At 41.3% G+C, this 19,574-nt stretch overlaps 1 protein-coding gene across 8 annotated transcripts in view; it reads right to left on the bottom strand.

The window, feature by feature from the left end:
- The window catches only part of bsna (bassoon presynaptic cytomatrix protein a), a 157,919-nt gene that overhangs the window by 78,993 nt on the left and 59,352 nt on the right, over positions 1 to 19,574 (bottom strand). For 7 of the 8 annotated variants that reach the window (XM_051424055.1, XM_051424056.1, XM_051424061.1 and 4 more), the window contains exon 3: positions 9,134 to 10,747. In XM_051424055.1, the coding sequence (XP_051280015.1) occupies positions 9,134 to 10,747 (1,614 nt within the window). Of the gene's footprint in view, positions 1 to 9,133; positions 10,748 to 11,671; positions 11,966 to 19,574 lie in introns of those variants that run through there. The other variant, XM_051424063.1, reaches the window with a different exon arrangement.

Raw genomic sequence — 19,574 nt, 5'->3', positions numbered from 1 at the left:
TTTGTTTGTAAAAATGAAATGAATCCATTGGAAATGGAGATACGATGTCCAACCATAAAAACATTAAATAACCATTTTACATATCTACTTCAACGAGGAGAATTTACAGTTAAAAGACTACCGGATGGTTATTTTTTTCATGACTGTGTCGTGATTTCAATGACTACTTTGATAAGCAGCTGGCTGAGAAAAAAAAAAAGAACACATGCAGAAAAAGTAACTTGCCTTGCAGATTTCTCAATGCATATTGTATGAATACAATAAGTGAGAGGAGTTAGGTGTGCTGAAGTCTGAGAGAGAGAGAGAGAAAGAGAGACTGAGAGAGAGCCCAGTGGAAGCATTAAGAAAAGAGTAAATGGAAGAGAGGCTGAAAGATGTGAGAACAAAAGAGGACAAAGAAAGACAATTTGTGGAAAAACAGAGGTTTCAGAAAATAGAAATAAAAGGAGAAATGTAAGAGATAGAGGAGAAGGAGAAAAAGAGTAGAGATGTAGAAAGTAGAAGGCTATATTTACACCCAAAGCAGGACAGTGATCAGAAAGTTGCCAGTTTGAATCCCACCTGGGAAAATCTTGGTGGGAGAGAAAGGATGAAAAAAAGGAGGCAGAGAGGACGAGATGAAAGGAACAGATGGAGAGGAGGTGGGTGGACAGAGGCGGCAGGAGGAAGAAGAGAAGAGAAGAGGAGAGGAGGAGAAGAAGGAGGAGAGGATGGCGAGCCGTTGTATTATTAATTGTACTGAGATGTCCTGAAGTGCAGGAGCGAACCGTCCGTCCATTAGGAGCTCTGCGGTCCCTGCTGCTGCTCTCCTCTTTTCTCGCTCTGATTTCTTTCTAAATAGAGAAGCATGAGTCACTCCATCCTTATTTCCTACCTTTGACTCCTCTATCCTTGTCACCTCTCCTTGTATCTGGCCCTTAGGTACTTAGGACTTTTTTTTAGTGCACAGCAGTAGTTTTGGACTGATATGAGTTTATGAAGGCCAATGATACCTTTATTCTTAAAATCTTGGACCATTTTCACAGACACAAACGCAGTCGTTACCCATTTCACCATTAAGCAATATAATCAGCCTCCCTGGAAAGACTCATGAATGTTCATGAGGGAGGTAGTCATTTCTATTGATTGGTGGTTTAATATTTTTTTCATTTTTGCATCTCTTTGATTCGAACAGTAACACTCATCTTTAGGGAAAATTACTAAATTGGGAGCCAGATTTAAAGCACACCCAATCAACAATGAGGGAGAAGCAGTGAACACAATTAGAAGACAAAGACAGATATAGGAGAGAAAACAAGTTAACTAATAGTACAGTACTACTACTACTAATTATAATAAAGATACATTTAATTTATAAAGCACAATTCTACACATTTTCAATACTGTTTCTAACCACAACATACTGTATATCATAACCTATAGGAAATATCTGACATACACTGACACACACACACACACAAACAGATGAAGGGCAGTGTTTTTGTGTATGTGTGTTTTTGTGTATGTGTGAGCTTATGAGGTTGAAGGGGGGTCTTGCACAATGTGACATCTGCTCCTTTCTTTCTGTCTGTACTATTTTCGGATGCTGACCAGCACAGCTGAACAGACTGTAGAAATTGTTCTGACACACGCGCACACACACACACACACACACACACACACACACACACACACACACACACACAAGCGTCACAGTCACAAGGTGATTATGAGGATGGCTAGAATCAATTTAGTCACACACACTTGGTCATCGTCTTTCTGGTGCGGATGTTTCGTTTATGGCATTTATTTTTTTGGTGTTGACTAAATGTCACACAGTTTATGGAACATTATGCACCTCCTGTCTTTTGTTAAATTTTTCTCCTTGCTGTTTCCTCGCTCAATTAGTTTGTGCCTCTCTCTGTGTTCACTGCTCAATAATTTACAGATGGTTATTATTTTATTTACTTTTCACAGTTTGAATAGAAATCAGGGGAAACAAAAGTGAACTTAATAGAGAGCATCTAGATGAAGGGGAAAGGTAAAGGAAAGATTAGAATAATGAAATATGTTAGATAAAATAAACATAAACTAACTCTACTCCATTAGCTCTGATGACCCCCATAGTGCTGACATCACGTTTATAATGACCAATCAGGGCTGTGGGAACTTCTCACACATCTACACACATAATTAAAGACATACACACAGAGAAACTCATTCAATTACACAAAGTTAACCTTTTGGCTGTTGTGGCATTTTCCTGAGGCAGAGCAGTGTGTCTGACTGTGTGAGTCTGAGTGAGAATAAGATGGTAACTATAGCAGCAAGCAATGAGTCTAATGTAGAAAAAACTGATCTTAACTATGTGAGCAAACCGTGGAAGCTGCTCTATATTTTACTCCTGTGGTTACTGGGGGGTAACATGTGCACTACTCTGTCAGAAATGCTAGAGAACAAGAGAAGCCGGTGCATCTGTTTACAGTGCAGCCTCATGTTGTTTCATCAAAGAAGTCAGTCAATATTCAACTCTTTTCCATCACGCCATGAGCGAACGCGATCTGATTTCATGATGTGCACACGGTGTGAGTTGTTTTCCACAGAACAGCAGGGCACAGTAAAAGGAGTCAGTGACAAATACATTGTATTGCATGTCATCGCCCTAAAGACATTGGATTGTTCTGTAATGCAGGTTTTTTTTAACTCTAATTATTTCCACCCAGATTTAGAAACAAAAGCTGAGAGAAAGCGAGTCCTCAATCTCTACTGGGCGAAGCGTTTAGAGACTGGTTTGTAAGACTTCCTCCGTTGAAAATCCCTAAAGATTACCAAATAAAGTAACATTGGACATAAATCATTTAAAAATGCTTCTCATAAATAAACACAGATAGTATCCCCCTGGATAACCACATATGGATCCAGACCCGGGTAAACATGGCAGCTAACTAGAAAAGCAAAAAACCATAGTTTCTTGTGTCAATATTTGCCGTTTTGTGGCTGTAAAACATTTTTGTACTAGTTCACTTTATGATGACTGTTGACAAGAAGCACCTGAACGCACAAGCAACTTTGGGCTCTACAAGGTTAGACTGTCTCGTTTGGGGAGGAGGGCCAGTTTTCAGAATGGCCTTCTGGTCCGTTGAAGGACACATCTTCATGGGCTGCGTCCGTCGCAGAATCCAGCCTCTCAGCTGGAACACAGCTTATGTGTCTTTCTCATATAATGTTAACCAGACACAAACTCAGGCACGGACATAACAACACACACAAACACACCAATGCAGATTAAATGTCACACTCCTTAATCAGTTTCCTTCAGACACAAAACACAAAATCAAACTCACGCACGCACACACCTTTAGACACATATCCAGGTGGACTGGGTGCAGTAATCCTTATAATTGTTCCGACAGCAGTGATGACAGCTGTGAACGCCTGAATGACAGACTGGACAGAGAAATGGCCTCATTCACTCATTCACTAACACCTGCTTATACAGTGAATTACAGTGTGAGTGTATGTGTGTGTGTGTGTGTGTGTGTGTGTGTGTGTGTGTGTGTGTGTGTGTGTGTGTGTGTGTGGTTGTGGTGAGTCATCATTCAGACTTTAGTGAGGAGTTATTCTGTTTAATATGTTTTCATGTTGAATTCTGACTGATGAATAAAAATATACATGTGCATATTTTTGAAAATACACACCACCCAAACACTCCCTGTCCCTTTAAAGCTGCATTTGATCTATTTTAATGTCCAGTGTGTAACATTTATGAGTATTTAATATAAAAAACAAGAATATAATATATATGGGTATCTTTTTATAAGTGTATAATCACCTAAAAAGGGGAATTGTTGTGTTTTCGTTATCTTAGAATGAGCCGTTTTATGCACATAGGGATGTTTGTGTTGTTCATGAGTTTCACAGCCACCACAGGCTTGAAAAGTTGAGCAATATTCAGTTGGTTGCAATCTACAGCTTCACCAGTAGATGCCACTAAGCCCTATACACTGATCCAGCCAGAAAAAAACAGACTACAGGAGAAAGAAAAATGTTATTAGGAAAAGAAAAGGAAAGAAGGGATGACGGAAACAACTATGGGAGGCAAGAATTAAGTAGAGAAGCAGAGAGGACAGAGGGGGCAGGATAAACCTAGTGACTTTTTACTTTTCTGTTCCAGGAGACATTGCCTGCCCCTTGCATATTTCATCTCTCCCGCTATTTTTATTTTTTTTAAAAACCTTCGCTAAATTATTGATAAATCAAGCGAGCGCTACCCTCCATGTTTCTCTATCACACAGCGTTCCTGTCTTTCTCAAACACAAACTCTCATCTGCACCGCCTTGTTAGACACATTCATTTTTCAGTAAAGACACAAGGTTGTATTCTGCCACAGTGTATATTCTAGTGTGAAGAGAGGAGTGTTCATAAAAATACTTTACATTACTGAAAGTATTACATATAACATGAAGAAGAGTCTTGCTAACATGCTGATGTTAAGCAGGTATAATGTTTATCATGTTTATTGTAGCATGTTGGCATGCTATCGTTTGTTAAATAGCACTAACTTCAAAGTACAGCTGAGGCTAATGGGAATGTCATTAGGTATGTAGGTATTTAAAGCAAGCATGAGCAATAGCCCATTTGCTGTCTTTGGCTGAACTGCCCCTCTGGAGTGTTGTGGCTGCAGAAATACGAGTAACCCATAATTGCTCAAGTCAGACCAAATTAAACTGCCATATGATCCAACCTTTCTTCAACAGGCATGCCTGCAGGACATTGAGATAGAGCGGACCGGAGCCATTTAAAAAAATATTTTAAAAAAGTGAAGCATAATGGTGCACTATGCACCCTGTCATGTGACAATGTAGCACCAAAACTTGTTATTGTTACCGCTATGTGAGGGCTCTAGCTGAGTCTTCAGAAGAGTTGGAAACGATTAACAGTGAATGGTAAAACCAATGGGATGCCTTGTCCCTTTTCCCAAAAAGTCAGACTGAGGACAATTCAAATCCAGTTGTGTCTGTTAAAATCAAAGTAATGTGAATATTTGCTGCTGAAGGTAAGTGTTTCTATGTTCCAAACTAGTTTCCTCCACGATTACACAAAGGAATCCCAGGATGTGATTGGATTGTTGGATTTCAAATTAGTAGGAGGTTGCCTACAAAAGTAATAGTGCAACTAATCATTTAGGAGGAGAGTAAATGTAATATTATTACAGAAATGTATTTGTAATTAGTTACACGACTAGTTGAAAGTAATGCTAATACTGTAATATTATTACTTGTATTAATTACTGCCCAACACTGGTCCCCGATTTAAAGTGACGAGTATCACCAAAACGTATTACAGTTCATCCTGAGGGGAATGGCAATATATGTACCAAATTTCACAGCAAGACAATACAAAAATGTCCACTTCAACTTCATAGTGTCACTAATTGCAAAGTTAGGGGATCACCAAAGTCAGCAGGATTCATCCTCCAGGAAACATGAATGCCTGTACAAAATGCAGTCCATCTACTGGCTGCTGAGATATTTAGGTCACGATCAAAGTGGTGGATCAACTGACTGACATCACCATCTCTAGAGCCACAACACTAACGTGCTAAAAAAAAGTACTTCTATAATTTTGGGAAAAAACTCTTTTAATAATCAAGACCTTTAGAACTCGGATGAACAAATTTAGCTTAACCGCTCTCCATCAGTCAAACCTCCTCAGCAGGAACTGCACTTCTGTGATCTCACCGCTCCTTTGTCGTCATCTTTCTCTCCCCCTTCTTACTTCACTCACTTGATCTTTTTTTTAAATCTTTTTCCCTACTGGTCTACTTACTGTCTTTTGTGTGAGTGTGCAAGTGTGTGTGTGTGTGTGTGTGTTAGTGCCTGACTTCCCTCTGGACCAAAGGCTGCACGTGATTTAGCTCTACATGTCTGGTTTTCCCTCAGCCTCTATCCAGTTCTCTTTCCATCTGTTTCCACCGAACCTTCGCTCTTCATCTCACAGACAAATATGTGTCTTTTTACTCATCTGTTTCTCTTAATGTCTCTTCATCCATGTTAATGTCATTGTGAGTTCATCCTCGTCACTTTCTGAGACCTTTTCTCTCTTCATTTTTTATCGTCTCTTTATTCCCAACACTCCTTTTTCTATACGTCTCTATTAATCCCTTCTCCGTCATCTTTATGTAAAGTCTCCATCTTTTCAGGTCCTAATCATCTTTTTTTCTGGCTTTAATTCAAACATTACTTAACAAATACATTGTGTCATCACTGTTTCTCTAATTGACTGAAATAAAGAATTTTATTAATTTTATTTATTTATTTAATTTTTTATCAGGCGGTCATTATGTTCATTTTTTAATCCCTCTGACATTCCTCTCTCCCTCATGTCTTCCTTCTGTCTATTTTCTCTTTCTTTCTGTTTCATTCATTTCTTCTGGAGAGCCACAGGCCTTAACCCACATTGCATGCATACACACTCTTTATACAGTATATGTATTCTTTTGATCTGCATGTGTGTGACAGTTTTAATGGAATGGATTTCTCACGGTCCAGATAACGTTTTGATTTTATCACTGTCCTGTAAACAGTAGTAGTACTTATATATAACCCTGCATATTATCTCTAGGTCTATCTTAAGGCAGTGACAGTCCATTACAGTACAGTACTGTGAACAACCGTACTCCCTAAAGACCCTGAAGGCGTCATGCTGCCTCAAAGTAAATACAACACGAGTCATTCTCAATCTGCCTGACTGACTGACTTACACGCATCTTTGCTTCTTTCTGTCTTTTCTTTATCTGTTTCTTCCCTCAATTCTTCTTCCTTCTGCACCTCTTTCCTGCTTTTTATCTGTCCGTACACACTAGTTTCCTTGCTTTTTCATACCCATAATTCCTTCTTATTCCTTCCTTTTGATTTCCTTCATGGGCCTTTTTTCCCTCATGTAGTCCCTCTCTGCCCTGTATTCTTATATATCTTCTTGACATTCTCCTGTGTTTTGACTTCCCTCTTTAAAACCTCCCTTCATCCTTCCTCACGTACGTCCCTCCCTTCCACCCTACATACCTAATGTTATGCAGAATTCCTCAATTACATACTCCCTGAATTATTTTCTGTCCTCTTCCCTTTTTAACCTCCTTACTTCCTTCACTTATGTGATTTCCTTTCTTTCCTTTTCCATTGCTTTCTCCCTTCCTTCTTTTCACCTCTAAGCCTGCGTCTAGATCGATGAAGGGGAGGTGAGAGAGCAGTCGGCCTTTACACTCGTTTCATTGTGGCATGAGCAGAATCACTTTAGAGGAAAGAAAGAAAGCATAACCGAAAGCGATGTCTGTGTTTTGTGATTCTGCTTCTCTTGAAGCTTTCACTCTCTCCCATTCTTTGCCTTTTTGCCCTTGCTTGATCTATATTCTTTATTTTCATTTTTTTTATCTTCCTTCTGTCTATTGCCTGTTCTTAACCTTCCACTCTCATGCTTTCTTCCCCTCTTCTATCTCCATTTTTTGCTCATTGTATGTCCAGCTCTAAATATTTGTATCACCCTTCATATTTCCTTCTTGCTATCCTATGAACCAAGTATCATTGAAAAAGGCCTGTTTGGTCTCTGTTTCACTCATTTAACAGCTAATGGACTGTTGGAGGCCACGTTACATTGGTTTCAAAGTGAAATGGTGACTTTGTGAATGTAAGTCTGTCTTTTGGAATAATAAGAAATAAGAACCTAGTGAACATTATGGCACTGAGAAAATGTTTGTCTATCTTAAAGGTCCAGTGTGTAACATTTAGGGGGCACTTTGGGCAGAAATGGGATAATTGTTTGCTTCGTAACTTATAGCGAAGCTCTTAATGTTTCCCAGTTTCAGTGGTTGCTATTGCATTTTTTTATTGGCATGTTTACTGGGAAACAGTTTGTTAGCAGTTAGCATATAGCATGTGTTTGACAAAGCAAGTTGGAAGAAGCACTTTTGTCATGTTTTGTTGCTTGTGCCACAGAGGAATGCAACATAAACTCCTGTGTTGTTAAAGTTCTCACCAGGTATTTCTTTTGAATCTATGCTCCAATAAGTAGCATAAGGAATCTATTTTGTGGACATGTGTGTCAAGTACAGGCCTGAAATACTGCACCTGTTGATTGCATCATTATTTATATCACGTAATTTATTCAAGTTACTAAATGTGCAGCATAAACTAGGGTACTTTTTGTCAGGAATTTAAAGCAATGGCATAACAAATGTATATTTAATAACAGAGCTCAAAGTGATGGCAGAGGAGAGAGTAGGCAATGGTCTTGCATTTCCTTCTAGTCACATAAGAATAAATAAATGACTTACCCCCGTCAGATATGTTGTGCATGTTTGTTTGTTTGTGAGAGATTTTAAATAACTTTTTCCTTACATGTTTCCGGCCATTTAAGTAAAGAATAAGTTATACAAAATGAATCAAATTTCAATTTTGTAATAAGTGTTTGCTTTCTTTTCCATATTATGAAGACGAATATGAGCCGATAATTAATGTTTAATGAGTTAAAAATGAATTAAATTAATGAATGCAAAACCTATTTTAATGAAATTACAAATTAAATTACTATTGTAAATAAATGGAATGAAACTAAATCAAGCTCAGGTACAGAGATGTATATGAACGTATGAAGCATAATACCCACAGAAAAAAACAGCTTTGTGAATAAAAGCAGGATTTAATAGGAGGACAGATGGCGTAGGAGGTATGGAGGGGGCAGAGGTAGTGCTATCACAGACAGAAAGAATTTTTTTTTTGTAAAAGAGCAAAAAAGAAAAAAATCTGAAATTAAACATAGGCCTATAAACACAGATTATGACAAAAGAGTAAGAACTGAGAATAGAGAGTGAATTCTTCAGAGGAAAGAGAAAGATGAGAGCTCCAGGTCTAAATGCATCCACACAGTAAAGAAGAAGTAATCCAACAGTGGAGTGAATAGTATTTTATATTTGTGCTGACTGGTATCGATTGTCTGGGAGGAGCTGATTCTGAATTTGTCTGTGTGTGAGTACAGTTGTTGTTCTTAAATGTATGTTGTTAAACACGTTTTGCTTGCTGAAATACATACACGCGTGTATCTGTGTGTGTGAGACTTTGTGTGTACACTGTGCTGCATGTATGTGTAACACTCCTCTTACCTCCACCAGATGTGGCGTGGGGTTGAAGCCACACAGGTTACACACTTGGCTGTGACACTGCGTACAGGTGTTGTAGTTGGGCGGGTCGGTGCTGCCGATGTTCAGCTCCGTTTTACAAAGAGGACAGTTCACTTTAGGCTTCACAGGCTCTGGAGCAGGTACAGGAGCCACCACGGGCACTTTCTGCAGATGAGCAGGGCTTTGCTGATGCTGTTGTCCTTGCAGCCCTTTTTGATGATGCGCGGGTGACTGCTGCTGGGGCATTCCTTGTTGCTGGGGCGTGGTCTGCTGCTTCTGCCCACCCATTTGGGGACCTCCCATTTGGCTCGGCGCGTGAGGACCCCCCATTTGGCTCGGTGGATAAGGCCCTCCCATTTGGCTTGGTGCATGAGGGCCTCCCATTTGACTCGGCGCGTGAGGACCCCCCATTTGACTCGGCACGTGAGGACCCCCCATTTGGCTTGGTGGATAAGGGCCTCCAATTTGACTCGGCGCATGAGGACCCCCCATTTGACTCGGCGCATGAGGACCCCCCATTTGACTCGGTGCATGAGGACCCCCCATTTGACTCGGCGCATGACGACCCCCCATTTGAGTTGGAGCATGAGGACCCCCCATTTGAGTTGGAGCGTGAGGGCCCCCCATACTGAATGGTTTGGTGCCAGGGGCCCCTTGTTGTTGCTGCCTGTTGTCAGGGGTTACATTACTGAACACTACCTTGCCTCGTGCAGGGCTTGGCTGGGTGGAGGCAGTGGGTAGAGGGTCAACATTTATCAGGGTACTAGCCTGATTGAGCAGCGATGCCCCAAAGCCAAACAGTTTGGTCAGGCCGTCCTGGGCAGGTGGAGGGGCCTGACTCTGAGGTCTGTGGGCCGGGGAGGAGCCAGCACTTCTGGTCTGGTCATGGTGCCGCGCCATAGACTGGTGCATTGGAGAACCGCGACCCAAATCAGGCTGGGAGGGAGCCTTGGTCAAGCCAGGGAGGGGCACAGCACCAGGATGGGGAATCCGTGGACCACCAGGCTGGTTGGGGCCTCCTACAGGACCTCCAACAGCTCCTGGAGCTCCGGGACCTCTCTGGGAGTACGGGTCGGACCTCATGCCCTGCTGAAAGGGCCCCGTCTGAGTCTGGGGGCCGCCAGGACCTGGGTGTCTCTGCAAGCCTGGGGAGGTATGAGGCTGACTCTGGGGCCCTTGCTGGGACGCAGGATACGACTGGAGCTGAGACTGGGAGTAGGGTTGCGACTGGGAGTAGGGTTGCGACTGGGAGTAGGGTTGAGACTGGGAGTAAGGTGGAGTCTGGCCGTAGGATTGAGACTGGGAGTAGGGTGGAGTCTGGCCATAGGGCTGAGACTGAGGCTGCTGCTGCTGCTGCTTCTGCTGCTGCTGCTGCTGCCGCTGGGTTGGCTGACTCTGCGCCAAAGGTTTGGGCTGTGCTGCTGCTGCCGGTTGTGTTGGCTGTGTTGGCTGAGGTGCAGGCTGCTGAGGCTGGACGATGGGTTTGGCTTGGTGGGACGGAGAGTGAATCTGCTGTTGGCTCTTAGAGCGAGGCGTGGTCATATCAATGCCAAGAGCTCTCTGCATCTGACAATTCAGACATAGCCACTCCTGGACCTGCAGACAGAAAACACACAGGTTTAATGTTATTTTAACCTCTTTTGGTACTTCCAGTTTTCACACATATATCCTGTATCAACTTATTCCAACTCTACATTAAAAGGTACAGTATATGTTTACAGTGAGCGTTTTTATGACTGTACCAATACATCAAATGGAACAGCCTGACATATCTTGTATCTTTGGGATCTTCACTAGATTTTAAGCTTCTGTTGGTTTGAGCAATGCTTGGCAGCACAACATGTGTTTGTACTGAGTGAGTCCATGAGGTTAAAGAGGTTATGACTGTTGTAAGTTTGCTTTATCGATGTAAGAAAAGTCTGAAACCAGTTAGAGGAAACAAATGAAAAGAAACAAAAAGGAGGAAAAGAAGGAATAAATTTCTGTAAAGATAGAGAACAGTAAATATATAAAACCACACTATGATTTATTAATTTTCTCTTTCAAAGCAGATTGCTATTGATTACTTGAAATATCATTGCTGACTCAGACAGGATGCACAAGCGTCTCTATTCATCTAAACCACATGGACACTGTATTCATTCGGCCAACTTCAAAGCTGCCGATGAGAGAGAGAGTGCATTTAGATGGCTACACATAGAATATGGTCCATCTTTCTTCCCATGGAAAACAGAAGCGTAGAGAGAATAGTTGTAATCAACCAGAAATAGAAGGAGAGAGAGGTAAATCAACCACAAATTGACTGCAGCGCTGAGTGATTGCTGAGCCGAAACCGCAACCTGAGTGAAAAGCATTACATCTCTCACAGACACACACACATATAAATCCAAGCGGGTACACAGGTATGCACACACATCGAAATCAAGTGGAGACACAAGCTAGACACATACAGACACACAAAGTCAAATGAAATGATTCTGAAATACGCCTCAGCATCTAAAAATAAAAATAAAACATCACCCCTCCTCCTCCTCCTCTTCTCCTGTCTTCCTCCTTCTTTCTCTTCTTCCTCCAGATGAGAGCTGATACTCCCTTGTGTCCGGACCTTGCTTGGCTCTCTAATTTCTTCCGACTGGAAAAAACACACAGCTCATATCTGAACTGTGTCAACCTGCTCTCGTCCTGTCTGTCCTGCTGTAGCTTTGCATCCACCACAGCGACTCAGCTGCCATAAATAGGTCTATTTTAGCTCCTCTGCAACCAGAGCAAAGCTAGTAAATCTCTGCACGTTCCGTTTCTCCCATCCCCTTTCCTTCCCATAATGCAATGCGCATACGTACTGTATCACCCCACCCGCTATCCACTGAAACCCCCCCGGATTTTTTTTTTTGCTACAGGACAAGGTGGCTCCTTGAATTTGAGAGAAGATGTGGAAAGCACAGGGAGAGGAAAGGAGAAAAAAATGCCTGCATCAGTCACGTACCCTAACTAAGCAGTTCCTCCCACTGTGCTGTCCCAGCCTGCTTTGCTGTCTGGCATTTTCTAGCTTGACAGCATCACTGATCCCATGTTCTGTTAACTCAGCTGCTACAGCCACTGCTACAGCCTGACATCCCCCTTTCCTCCTTAACATATTCTCTTTGTAGCTGTCTTTCCTCTTCTCTCTCCTTCTCCTATCCCTATTTTTTTCTCCCCCTCACATCCACTCTCTTTTCCCCGCTATATTTCCCTGCTCTCTTGGTTTCGGTCTTTACCCCCATTTTTCTGTTCTCTCGCTCTGATCACGTTGAAAATGTAGGTCTCATTCCTTGAATAGCTGAAGCGGAAGGAGATTTGAAAGTATAATTTTGCTGTGCAGGCTCCTCCCACGTTGTGCTGCCATAATTACAGCTGATGAAGATGGCGAGAGGGAGATGAAGGGAGGTAGATAGGGAGAAGGAGAAAGGGGGAGCTGATTTAATGAGTCCCTGTCTATCCTTCTACTTTATAAGCAACATCACAAGAGACACTCAAAGGAATGAGGGATAGAGCAAGGGATGGAGGGATAGGAAAGAGCAGCGAGGAGATGGAGAGGGAGCGAACAATGGAGGGAAAAGAGTCAGCAGTTTTTTAATCCAGGCAGCTCCTCAGCTCTCATCATGTCAAGCTTAATCAACAGCATAGCGGCACAGAATATCCACTTCTGCTTCACTGTGGTTAAAACCAGCAAATCCTTCACACACCTGAGTCCTGTGCTAACAGGTGAGGAATACTCACATTGCTAAGGGTTTGTTCCATGAGTCAACTCACCAAGTTATGAAAAAATAGATTTTTCTCAATTACCTCGGGCAGTATCTAACCATACAGATAGTTTTTGTTTGTTTTTTTGTCCAGGTTGTGACATGTCAGTCTCTGATGTTTATGCCCAAGTACAGTGGAGGTAAATGGAATCTCATTTGTGTTGCTTACAGCATTGAAATATTATATTCAGTCCTCAAAATTCAATAGCAACTTACCTTTCCAGTACCACATACTAATCTGCAAACAGTTTTCATAGGGACTACTTTTTTGGTAAAAAGTGTTTCCAGAAGTATTCAGATTTATTGGAGTGGCAGTGGTAGAAATCTCTAAACATGGACAAATAAAACCAGCACTATCTGCATGGCTGGATACTACAAGATCAAGTAAGATTTGTATTTATGTATCTATTTTTAATTATTTGGGTGATCTGACTCTAAACTATTAACCCTAAAATTATAAACCTATGTGCTTTGTTTGCCTGTAATACTGCACCTGAAGTTTGCATCCAATTTAACCCCTTTTTTTTTTTTTTTTTACCAAAAACTTAAAATAATGTCATAACAAATGTATAATATATATTAAAATAGTAGGTCATTATACCTTAGACTCTGTAGTTATATATCTGAACTGTATGCTGGTTATTGAGAGTTAAAAGTGTACACGCATTTATGGTGCAGCATGTATGACATTAGGCTCATAAGTCGTAAGAGCCATGACATAATACAATCAGGTGATATAATATGTGGACTCACACAGAGCTACAGCACAAAGCCAAACTTACAGTAGATCAACAGTTATTTCTCACTTAACCTTTAACCAAGGCGTCTAGCTGTGATGAAAAGTGCCTTTTACAAGAGAAAGTTGGCGTGTAGCAACTGAAAATGTAACAACTGCCAGTTAATGCAACACCTAACCCTGGAGGACAGTGCTACAAGTGAGTGGGTGAGGATGAAAGACATCTCAACTGCAAAGGTTACACAAACTTGCTCTAAAGACCAAAACACAAAGCAGTCAATATTTAGCCTCTCTCACATGAGTTTAACATTAAAATGTGTCTTTACTACAGCAGACATTTTGACTTGTCATGCTATAAAAAAAACAGGTGTCACTAATAATCTTAATGATGGCTTAGTTCTATTCAAGTGCCCCAGTAAGCTATAACAGTGTGACAGTGAGCTAACATTAACAGTGACATGACCCAAACAGAATTTAGCTTACGGTACATTCAGCTGCTAAAACATAAAATACATTTCTGTTTGAAGATGGAGCTCAATTAAGATCACATAATTATACACCAGCCTGCAGCCTGAGAAAAAAATCCAGACAGACAACATCCAACCTTGTTTATGAGCAATCACCATCACCTGACCCTCCAAAAACAGCCTCAGGCCCATTGCAGCACCTTGACCCAGATGTTCAAAACCACAGCTCTGACAGAGACTGATAAGCCTGTCACAGGGCGTCTTTGACAGGTGTCTTATGTACCTTAAAGCTTTAGAGCACAGGTGTCACCTCAAGTTATAACCCATTTACTACTCTGTGTGTATGGATCACAAGCCAGTCAGTTGGTGTGTCGGCTGTCGGCCAGGCTCAGGCAATTTTCAGGCCTGTGGAAGTTATTACAAGAACAAATGGCTGCAAATATCTTTTCTGAAAGGAGGAAAATGAGCCCTGACATTCTCCACTGATGCTGACTCTGCACTCTCCAGCAGGAAGAAATGTAAAAGAGAGGGAAACCAGTGCCCCATTTTCAGTAGTAGAAGTAGAAAAAAGTTTTCAGAAAAACTAATTTCTACAGAAGCAAATTTATGCCTGTTTTTGTATAAGTGTATTCAAAGATTCATAATGATTTAGGCTTAAATCACAAAACCATGGTTAATTGCTTCAAATAAAGAGGAAATGTGTACCATTAAATGTCACAACTGGAATTGCAAAAAATCCGGCTGAGACCAAAAAACTATATTTCTGAAACTTCCCCCAAATGCATTCCTCTTAATAATAAAACAAATGACAGTAAAATCAAAAAACACATTAACATTCCTTTTTACTGCAAAAGGGATGGCTACATGTTATTTCAGTTAGACACACAAACACACACACACACTGCAGACCATGACTGTCGCCTCTCACTTCCAGCTTATCCTAAGTAGCTCAGCTCTCCTCAAACCTGCAGGACTCTGATTTCCTCGATCACATTTCAGTTTGTTCTTTGTCGCTGTCACTCTACACACACACTCGCACAGACACAGTCAACCACCCAATCTAACACACACACACACACACACACACACACACATAAACACACAGGTCTGAGCATGTTCTTCTAACAATCATTGACTTGGAGGTCAAGTCTATCTATTCAAGAGGCAGAACTCTGTCGTTATTGTATGTCTCTATCACACACACACACACACACAGTAATTAATCAAAAGTGCACTTTTAGAGTTTCATGGTTCAAAGTTAGTGAGTTTTAATACAAACTAAAATAAAGTCATAAAGTCAGTGCAAGAAGAGTGACCAGACAAAGAAAGTCCATTTAAAAGATGCAGTGTTTTAACAGATTAGCAGAGTGGAGAGTTAAACAGTTACGCCAACTGCAAAATCTTTGAAAATAGTTCAAATATGACAGCCCATATCATGTAGTTTTACTTTTGAGTAGTAAAGGCGAGTGGACATTGCATGGAGCAGAGTTCACTGTGACTCTAATCTAATTGGTCATTAATTAGCGTGGACACACAGAGAAAGGAGCGGAGAGGAAGCGGGGGAACCAAGATCCAATAAAAGAGCTAAAACAGCAAAGAGAAGGAAATCTATGAGGTCTCCCTTCCTTCCATCTCACTATCCCTGCTGGTTTTTAAGCTACTCTCGACCAAGGAAGGAAGCAGCTAACTGAGCAAACCGATCGAACACAGCACCTGATTATCCTGTGTTCAATGGCTTAAATTACACAGGATCCAATAGAACAAAACAGTGATATTAAACAAACAAAAACAACATAAAGATAAAGAATATGGCAAGTCATTCCCTGTTGTGGTCCTATATTGTTGTGCAGGTGGATAATCATCTTTACGCTTTCTGTTTTGACTGGTGGTTTTATCTCACTCATTCACACACACACACACTCACACACACACACATACACTAACCTTTGAAAAGAAGCCACCGTTCTGTCATCAGGAGAGAAAAAGAGGAAGTCTGACACTTTAGGCTTCGATGACAGGACGAGCTATTTCCTGTGGCTGTAGCACGCAAGCTGTGACATGGATACAAACCCAGTCGCACTCAAAAACACACACACATACAGCACACTCACACACACACACACACACACACACACTCACGTGTGTGCGGCTACCAGCTGTCAACATAAAATATTCACGTCACAGATCTCCAAACAGTACGAGTGCTGAACAGGTGTTAGCGCTGTTTCATGGAGAAAATTCGAGGTGTGAGTCACAACATTGTCTGCAGCAACATCGGCAGACATTTCACCTTTGCATTTCACTGAACACAGTGAAAGCAACTTCCAATAACACTCTCTATTTATATTTAATTTTGAAAATGCCTCTATTTCCAGGAAGTTGTTCAGCATGCTGCGACACAATCATACATAACCTGGAGACTGTGGAGTGCAACCAGCTACGTTCCTGTACTGCTGGCAGCTCCACTAGACCATTTGGGTAATAAATGCCTCATTCAAGGGCACCTCAACAGATTCCAGACATAGAGACGCCCCATCTTCCTGAAGCATCTTACAGTGGTTTATCCTTTAATTTAACCACCTTTGTGTTGCAAAGAGGCTTAAGTCTCACTACATTAGTACTGCAAATGCATAGTTTCTATGTGCTTCAAGCTGCAGGAGTGATTATTGCCCCTATAGGATTGGACCGTATACACTAGTGGGGATGAAACAGAGGGCCCCAGCCTGCATATCACAGGGTTCATCAAAGTTCATTATTTTATACATTTGAACATCTGTTTGTTGGAGAGTCCCAGCAGCTGACCTGGTAGAGCACTGCGCCCCATGTACTAAGGGTTAGTCCGCAGCAGCTCGGGTTAGATTCCAGTCTGTGGCCCTTTGCTAGTCTCATCACCTCCCCCCCCTTTCCAGACTACCCCTTGCTGTCACTATCCATTAAAAGTCCATAGAAAAGCCAGAAAAGTGTTCCTGTGGTTACCTGCGGTTACCTTGTACACTGATTTCATCAATATTCCTCTGACGTACACTCATATTGGACAATACACCTAAAATGTACATCCAGTTCCAACACAGGAAGTAGTAGTATTAATGTACAGACATGGACTGAGGGGTTAGCAAGTCCCATTTTCAATAAAAACTATATTTTCTCAACCCATAACCAAACCATAATTGGCATACTTTTATCTAGTTCACCTACCACAATATTGAATTATAATTTAAGAAATATTGATGGTTTTTAACTTAAAATTCCATGAGTCATCTTTATTTGTATATGTTGCCTTTAGTTACAAAAACAAAAGTTTGTGCCCACATGACACATCCGATATATATACGCTTATAGAAGTGAAATATAGTGAATACTATATATATGAACTATTTTCTAAAAATCACTGCACAGTGTGATTTCTAAATTCAAGTTCTTGTCTTTGTGACAGCATCATCAGAATTGTATCTCTCTACACCAGCTCTGGTAAACAGTGGGGGAGTGAAACAGCCCACTGAGTAGAAGCTGAGTGTAACAGCTGCTTCTAAAAAGCACAGTAGCTGAGATTTTTCACTCAACAGTTTAACTTGCTATGGAGAAACAATGTGAGGTCTATTATAGAAATACAGGTATAACGTGGTTGCAGGTGCCTTTATTACATCAAAACAAGCTTGAATTAACTTGCCATGAGCTGTAATTGGCTTAGAGTGGCTGGAAATGTCACATATAATGTAAAGTAAATGAAGCCCACCGCGGGCATCAGAAGCTGTTTGTGGTTTGGTGTTGTGGTCTGGGCTGAGCTGCTTACTTACTCTGTCATGGGAACAGGCCACACACACATTCATGCATATACTGTACACACACACACACACACACACACACACACACACACACACACACACACACACTATAAATATACACACGCAAATACCCACATTTAGTGCATCACACAGCCTCTCATGCTCCTGCAGAATCCATATGCACCTCCACACAGGGACATGGTACACAGCTTTTAATAGACCTGTCTATCAACACGGTGTGCAGCCTTTCAGGGCAAAGTGGAATAGCGAAGGAGGCAGGGAAAGAGGGCAAACACTTAACAGTGAGTGTTTGGAGGAAAGCAGGTCGAGGATGTGCATAAGATGAATGTAGAGTGTTGAGATAACAAGAAAAAAAACAGATGCTCAGATTACCATTTTCCAGGATCTTCCCAGCAGTTTTTCTTGACAATACAGGACAGCACTTGCTCACAAACCATCCTAAAAATGTACCAGCAGGCCTAGTAGTGACACTTTTAACCCCAGTTTTATTCCTCCTTCTTAATGATGCAGGGTTCATGGTGAAGTGTCTTAGGTTCATTCAGCCACAGCCCGTAAGTAGCAATTCAGATCAGGCAGAATGTATTACGTGTTACAGAAACCTCATCTTCTCATGTTTTAGTGAAAGTGTTTGTTTCATGCACAAATAACATTGCTGCGCATGTATTTATCAACCACAACAACAAATGTAAATTTGATTTAATAGGCTGTATCCGTGTAGATATCACAGTCTACAGCATTTCCACAGGGCTTCTCTGAGAATTCCACTCACAGCTCAGGAAAAAATAGGGTCCATGCCAAAAAGGTCGCTTCATATCTGGTGTGAGCAGCTGGACTGACCCACTTTGTGTCTAGTAAACCGACTTCGAAGTGTCATTATTCTACCAAACAAAATACGCAGGTGGTTACGTAGGTGATGTCACTGAGGGGCTAAAACACATTTAAACATTTCCAGGTGTTTCCATGACTGGTCTCTAATTTTCCAGCTTTCCAGTTGTCTCTGTTCTTAATCCCACCTACAAGGCTCTGATTGGTTGATTGTATCTCTAACCTACAACAACAGATCTACAGTATGAATTGTTAAACAAATAACAGATGATTTGAAGGTCCTGGAACCTGGCTAGGTCTTACTTTACTTGGGCTTTACATGCATTGAACAATATGTTTTACTTTCCATTGTGGGAATTTTGATTAGGCAAATCTTTGTGATGCCCTGAGGAATCTAGGATAAGCAAAGGAATTGGATTTGGACACAGATAAATCCGGATCATGCAGAAATATACAAATGATGCATGCACAGGCTGTGTGAGGAAGGCCGATATATGAAATGTAACATCAACGTGTCTACAGCTGGCACACGCGGGCTCACTGTATGTTTCACATTTACCTTGACTTTTAGTCATTGAGCGGAGACTCTTATGCAGAGTGACTCCAGTGAGTGAACAGTTCGTCTGGCTGCTCACAGTCATGGCAGCAGACTAATGTACTGATCAATATTCCACACAGCGAGAGGACGTTCCAGGAAGTATTCCCATGATGAAGGACTGAGATTCTACAGCTAATTATGGAAACATTCCAACACACACACACACATACATACACACACACACACACACACACATATTTTATTATTTCTTCGAT

The sequence above is a fragment of the Dicentrarchus labrax genome, unplaced genomic scaffold (genome assembly GCF_905237075.1).
Source record: "Dicentrarchus labrax unplaced genomic scaffold, dlabrax2021, whole genome shotgun sequence".
NCBI classification, from domain to species: Eukaryota; Metazoa; Chordata; class Actinopteri; family Moronidae; genus Dicentrarchus; species Dicentrarchus labrax.
This window is presented reverse-complemented; position numbering and strand designations above follow the sequence as displayed.